Source organism: Cydia strobilella, chromosome 2, assembly GCF_947568885.1.
Source record: "Cydia strobilella chromosome 2, ilCydStro3.1, whole genome shotgun sequence".
Lineage (NCBI taxonomy): Eukaryota > Metazoa > Arthropoda > Insecta > Lepidoptera > Tortricidae > Cydia > Cydia strobilella.
The window spans coordinates 20,897,712-20,904,404 of NC_086042.1; the positions used below are offsets into that span (position 1 = coordinate 20,897,712).

The 6,693-nt window shown below is 40.1% G+C and overlaps 1 protein-coding gene across 1 annotated transcript; it reads right to left on the reverse strand.

The window, feature by feature from the left end:
- Positions 1 to 1,017: 1,017 nt before the first annotated feature.
- On the reverse strand, positions 1,018 to 2,292 carry LOC134753285 (uncharacterized). Its single transcript, XM_063689134.1, has one exon. It carries the CDS (start codon positions 2,165 to 2,167, stop codon positions 1,088 to 1,090), a length of 1,080 nt encoding a protein of 359 aa, XP_063545204.1. The 5' UTR covers positions 2,168 to 2,292; the 3' UTR covers positions 1,018 to 1,087.
- Between the last annotated feature and the right edge of the window lie 4,401 nt (positions 2,293 to 6,693).

Here is a 6,693-nt window from a genome sequence, read left to right on the forward strand (position 1 = left end):
TTATGTACCTAATATATTTTCAAAGACAGCAGCAAACACCTAAAATGATACAATGAAAATCAAGTAGGTACATTATTTTTGTAGATTTTTCTGGTAACAAATTAGCTCTTACCCCTTTGAACCAAATCTTCGGAAGAACACTATGAAGACTGATATCACTTATATTTATTATTATAAAGTTATTGATTTAAACTAAGTATTTACAAATTTATACACAATACAGAACTGCATAATATCAAAAGCCTGGAACAACAAAAACAATAAAATAACATGTAACAAGCTGTTGCGGCAAGCAAGAAAGCATACTCAATTTCATGGTAGATGGCGCTGCGCTGCACACATCGCGCGCTACGGGTTTCCTGCGACCTATATAAGCGCGGGCATTGTCAAGCTTTTTATTTTTGCAACACAATTATATTATTAATAAATTAAACGCGTATACATGTTATTTCTTTGAAGGATATTACAAAAATAAAAAGCTTGACAATGGCCGCGCTTATATAGGTCGCAGGAAACCCGTAGCGCGCGATGTGTGCAGCGCAATGCCATCTACCATGAAATTGAGTATGCTTTCTTGCTTGCCGCAACACAAGCAGATTGACTAACATTTAGTCAAATCACTAAAAATTGTTTTAAAATAAATGCCTTTCTGCAAGACTTCATCTATTGTTCAAAGTAGATTAGTAAGATTCAAAGAGTATTTTATTCTAAATTACTAACACAAATACATTTCAGAAATATTGTTGTTTTAGTCAAGTGTAACCCTAAAAATGATATAGGTATACATCATAATTGTTATGAAACAATTTGAAAAACATAAGTATGGGCTTAACACATGGTTCTACTACCCATGCTTTAGATAACCCAGAGATTATAATAGAAAATATAATATTAATATGATATGGATACCTACAATAGAGATCAAAACCAGAACACAGAAATAAAAGCTATAAAATCATATTTATATTTCTCTTTAATAATTTTTTTTTGTTCTAATAAATACAAACTAAAAATAAATAACAAGTTCTTGCATTTTCCATTAAATTATTATGGAATTGCAAACAGTAAATTTAGTATTAAATTACAATTATAAAATAAATGGTAAGTTAGTTTCCTTCAATTCAATTGAGCCATTCTTACACACTATGTGCAATTCATTATGTGGCTCTCCCTCAAACCTGAACCGCTTCGGGTGGGAGTCATCCATAAACCGCCCCAGCTTCATTATTTTCTCATCTACTTTTATTCTATCTGCTATCAGATTTGTGGCTGGCAAATTCTTAACAATGTCATGAATTAGTAACTCAACTTTACCCTTTTCATGTATGAAAATACTGCTTTTGTCTATCAACTGAGAAGCATGCATAAATACTTCTCCACTCTTTAAGGAAGCTTGCAGGTTACCCGAGAAACCTGTGATGCGCAGATTTCCTTGCTGTATCACATCTATGGTCACGGCCCTATGGAGATGGTCCAATGATATATTACCCATAGCAGTTGTGAAGTGGGACTTGTCACTGTAACAGGACTTTACGCTGATGGAGCCGGCGTGAGATGTGACGGAGAAAGAATTTGCCATAACATTGTTGCAATCAATTGCAGCATCCTTACCTGTTTTCAGCTCTATATTGCTTGCTACAAGTCTGCCCTCTGTCTTGACCTGGCCCTGCACACTCTCCACTCGAATATTCTGTGCCTTTAGATCCGCGACATTTACTGATCCTTTCTGAGTTTTCACCACAAACTCCTCTCCTTCTAATTTCGCCAGATGCACTGAAGCATTGTCAGTCGTAGTAACATGAACTTTTAATTGATATGGAACTTGTATCAGGCAGACATCATCTCTATCTGAAGACGTATTTTTATTTAGTAGCTCCAGGCGCTTAGAAGATTGTTTTACTTGAAAATCACCTGTATCTTTGCCTTTACTATACAATATCATAGTCAGTTTGTCGTGCGCTTTTATGTCGTTAACGTCAATTGGCTGCACTTTCACATGAATGGGGCTTTCCACAAAGATCTCAGAAGCTTTGTTATCTATTGTCTTTTCCACAGTTCTGACAATATTCAACTTATTCAAATCGGGCAAACTGCTATAATCAACAAAAGTTAACCTCAAAATTTTGAGGCACTTATGTAAGACTCGTTGACCCGCCGGAGAGAACATATTTGACTATTGATACACTTTCAAAATTATTAGAACATTATTCCTGTTATTATAATCGAATTAGTATATCGCTAATTTCATATTCGTTTTTATAATACTGACAGTACTCTGTCGGTCTCGGTCGACATCTGACTTTGACAGTGACAGCAGATCATAGACCTAGCATTACATAGATCAGCTATACGCGTGCGCCAGTGAAGTGCGGCGCGAAGCCGCGAACGCGAGTGTGAAGTCAATTTCGCTAATTAGCGAACTACAACTAGACTCCATACTCGCTTTCGCGGCTTCGCGCCGGGATTCGCGGTTTATTGTACTTAAGTACTTAATTATGAGTACCGTCCGTTAACTCTCAGAATGACATTCGTTTTTCGGGTAAAATCGGACGTAATCGCGTAATAGAAAATGACAGTCTCTTACTGATTTATAGTTGGTCAAACCAAATTGGCAGTAAATAAGAACAAAAAAAACTATACTCATCCTTTTCTTTTGGGTGCTAGTACTAGTGTAAGACAAAGATAGTATGAGTCTCTCTGTCTATGTTTGAAATGAGACAGTCCTTTGACAAACTATAGTTGCAATCCAACAACCAAACCAAAGAGTGCAGTCGTCTTTTCAGCCTTAAAGTATATAAGAGTAGTTAATACCACCATAACAATAATATCACAATTTTCCAATACAATAATAAATGTCAACTATTTACATGGGCACACATTCTTATCAACTAATGTCAAAATAAATATATATTTATTTTCCAATTGTATAATTTTACCATGTGATGGGGTCACGTTCGCCGGGGCGGGCGCGGCCTCATACACCTCCCTTGTTCCAGACGGGAGCAAGGGTTTCCTAGTTAGCTCAGAGGAGAGAGAGGGTGCAGAGTGAAGCAAGGAAACACAGGTTTAATGCTGTAATACAAATCGGCGGGCTTTTATGCCGGTTTATTATAAATTAAGATTCCTTAGGTCTAGGTATCCTAAACTAGGCACGACGCGGGGTGGCTTCTACTTATCGCAACGGTACGGCGCGGACCCTAAGCTACTCGCGGATTCGGGAACGGTATCCCCTAAGAGTGAAGGGGATGACGAGACGGGAAGGATATGCGAATCGGGGGGGAGCGCCTAGGGTGCCTACGCGTCTAAAACACGCCGGCTCGGACCAAGATACAGGGTAGGAGGGGTTACGTAATCCAGGTGCCTACGCGTCTGAAAACACGCCGGCTCTGACTGGGCTACGGGAAGCAGGAAGGGTCGGAGGGGAACCGGGTGCCTACGCGTCTGAAAACACGCCGGCTCGACCGGGAGATCAGCTGTCCTCACTGCAGAAGGCGGTGAGCCCAACTGACGCTGTTGTATGGGCGCGCGCTGCTTATATACGCTCGGCCCGGCGCGCGACGGGTGGGGCGAGCGGGCTGGCACTCGATCCGTGGCCGCGGCTCGATAGGTAGCTCCGCTGTCTGTCACGTGGCGGCGGCGTGGTGTTGTAATGCGCGGCTGTGCGCGCCATTACAACCATATGAATTGAAATATGTGACTGGTATTATCAACTCTATATAATTTCAAATTTGTTTTCGAATTTCAAATTCTGATTCTATTTTATTTAGATTGACAAAAAGTCAAATCGCAATATAGTCATCAACCGAATATTAAGCATAATGTCATTAAATTAGGGCTTATTTTACATTTAGACAATAGGTATCCTTAACTTCTTGCGGTAAGTTTAAAAGTTTTTGTGAGTTAATAAGAAAGCAGAACAGCAGTATCACCTTCGCGTGTTATCGCCGATACCCGATGTATCTTTCTAAAATCCGAAGGTCATTCTGAGAGTTAACGGCTCAGAATAATGACTAAAGCATAGAAGTAGGGCAAAAATGCTTCGCAAATATGTATACCCGTACTTTACTTCCTTACGAATTAGATAATGTGCCGAAAAGAGATGCATATATGCTTGTTATTTCTCATTTACGTACGGTGTCATAAGTTTGATAATTTGTTAGGGATGTAACTGTGTCGACTTTTTATATCGATAAATTATGCATAAGTTTATGTGCCGTGTAAAAGAATAATCACGAAATTGGCAAATTGATAATAGTCTGGCTAATGAAAGTTGAACCTGAAAAAACGCGGCAATTTCAAGAAATCTGTAGCAGGCGGCTCGTTGAAATGAAATTAAATGCGTGGAATACAAGGATTGCATAACTTTTATACTTTTTATAATTTTCATATTCTAAAAATCATTAAAAAGTATAAAAATTATGCAATCCTTGGAATCAAAGAGCCGCCTGATATGAGGATTAATGCATGTACCTAATATAGCTTTTATCTCATTTGCAGTCTACCACTCACAACCGTCTAACTATACCTCTCGTTTTTTTATCATTAGAAAGAAGGCGAGCGATCTTAACGTGTTGTTTTATCGAAAAACACTTTGAAAATAAGTCACAACAAATATAATATACGATAATTTACATACTTTTGCTTTCATAAGTAAAATATTGCTATATTTATAAAAAAACTTGTCAATAAAAAGACACGTGGAAATGGTTTACCGTTTTTTCTAATGCTAAAAGACTAAGTATAGTTTCTAGTCATGTACAGTCAGCTGCAGAGAAAAGGCACCCCCCCTGCATACAAAGTTCTGTAAATTAGTATGGACGTGGGGTACCTTTTCTCTGCAGCTGACTGTACCAAATAGGAAATGAAAAAAAAAAACGTTCGTGTAATATATTTTTTTTATTTAATAATAGGGAATATTACGCGAAACTCGGCGCCACTATCACAATCTGAGGGTCTATCGCGAAACAAGAAAATCGAACTTTCGTTATCTAACATCTCTGTCACTTGCGTATTCGAGCGATAAAGAGGCAGCTAGATAACGAAATTTCGGATTCGAGTTTTCCGGTAGGTCCCCTGAAAACTTGTCAAAAACCTGTTAAAGGTACAGTATAAATAAGTTACTCTACGGTGCACTAAAAAAGCTAGTGCTGCACTCTGGTGGCAGAACATTGCAGTAATATCCCCTATTCCTCGTCCTTTGGAAATCTGAAAAAAAAAGTTGAGTTTTGTGACCAACAATATTAATAAAAGGAACATTCATCAATGATCATTAATGTCTTTTTTATTAGGGTTCCGTACCCAAAGGGTAAAAACGGGACCCTATTACTAATACTTCGCTGTCCGTCTGTCTGTCACCAGGCTATATGCCGGATGTCCGGTTCAAACAAAGCTCGGTGCGCAAAGCACTTCTTTCCCTCGACACTCATAAGTCGAGTGGGCCCGATGGAATCCCTGCGGTTGTGCTGAAGATGTGTGCTCCCGAGTTGGCACCGGTCTTAACGCGTCTTTTTCGGCTCTCTTACTCTTCCGGCGTAGTCCCGACCTCGTGGAAGTCAGCTTTGGTGCACCCGATCCCTAAAAAAGGCGACCGCTCAAATCCATCCAACTACAGGCCAATAGCTATAACCTCCCTTTTCACGAAGATAATGGAGTCCATTATCAACTGCCAGCTCCTTCGGTACCTAGAGGACCACCAGTTGCTTAGTGACCGACAATACGGTTTCCGTAGAGGCCGCTCGGCTGGTGATCTTCTAGTCTACCTGACACATCGTTGGGCACAGGCGATCGAGACAAAGGGTGAAGCATTGGCTGTTAGTTTAGATATAGCGAAGGCCTTCGATCGCGTCTGGCACAAAGCACTTCTTTCGAAGCTACCATCTTATGGGCTTCCCGAGAGATTATGTGTATGGGTCAGTAGCTTTCTAGCAGACAGAAGCATAAAGGTCGTAGTTGACGGCGAATGCTCAGACTCCATGTCTGTGAATGCTGGTGTCCCCCAAGGCTGTGTGCTATCACCCACGCTATTCCTTCTGCATATAATGACATGCTGCAAATCAGCGGAATTCATTGTTATGCTGATGATAGTACGGGTGATGCCTCTTACACCGGCCACACCAATATCTCTCGGGAAAACGTCATCGAGAGCCAGAACAAACTTGCGTCTGAAATTGAGACTTCCCTAAAAGAAATCTCTGAATGGGGTCGACTAAACTTAGTCCGTTTTAACCCTACCAAGACACAGGTTTGCGCGTTTACCGCAAAAAAGTTAGAGTTTGTCGTGTCACCTCGTTTTGAGAGCACTCCCCTGACTGCCGCAGCCAGTATCGGAATCCTCGGCGTCGACATTTCGAGTGAAGTCCAGTTCCGCGGCCATTTAGAGGGTAAGGCCAAATTAGCCTCAAAAAATAAATAAGTAAATGTATAAATGTAACTTTCCGGCTTTCCGGTAGGACAACCGTAGGCTCATGTTTTTCTTTTATCTCCTTTTTATCTTTGCTGTTTAGTGTGTATGTTAACATTATGTACTTACTAATGAACCTCCAGGTCTGTTTTCTTAAGTATGTTAAGTACATTTGTACTTCAAACCCATTTGTATATGTGACTGTTTGTGTTCTAAATAAAGTAAAAAAAAAAAAAAGCTCGGTGTGCTCAACAGATCGAGACAGTATTTCACGCCGGCCCACCGCCTACAGC

Excerpts from the sequence above, each read along its gene's own strand:
- LOC134753285 (XM_063689134.1), bottom strand. The coding sequence starts at position 2,167 with ATGTTCTCTCCGGCGGGTCAACGAGTCTTACATAAGTGCCTCAAAATT.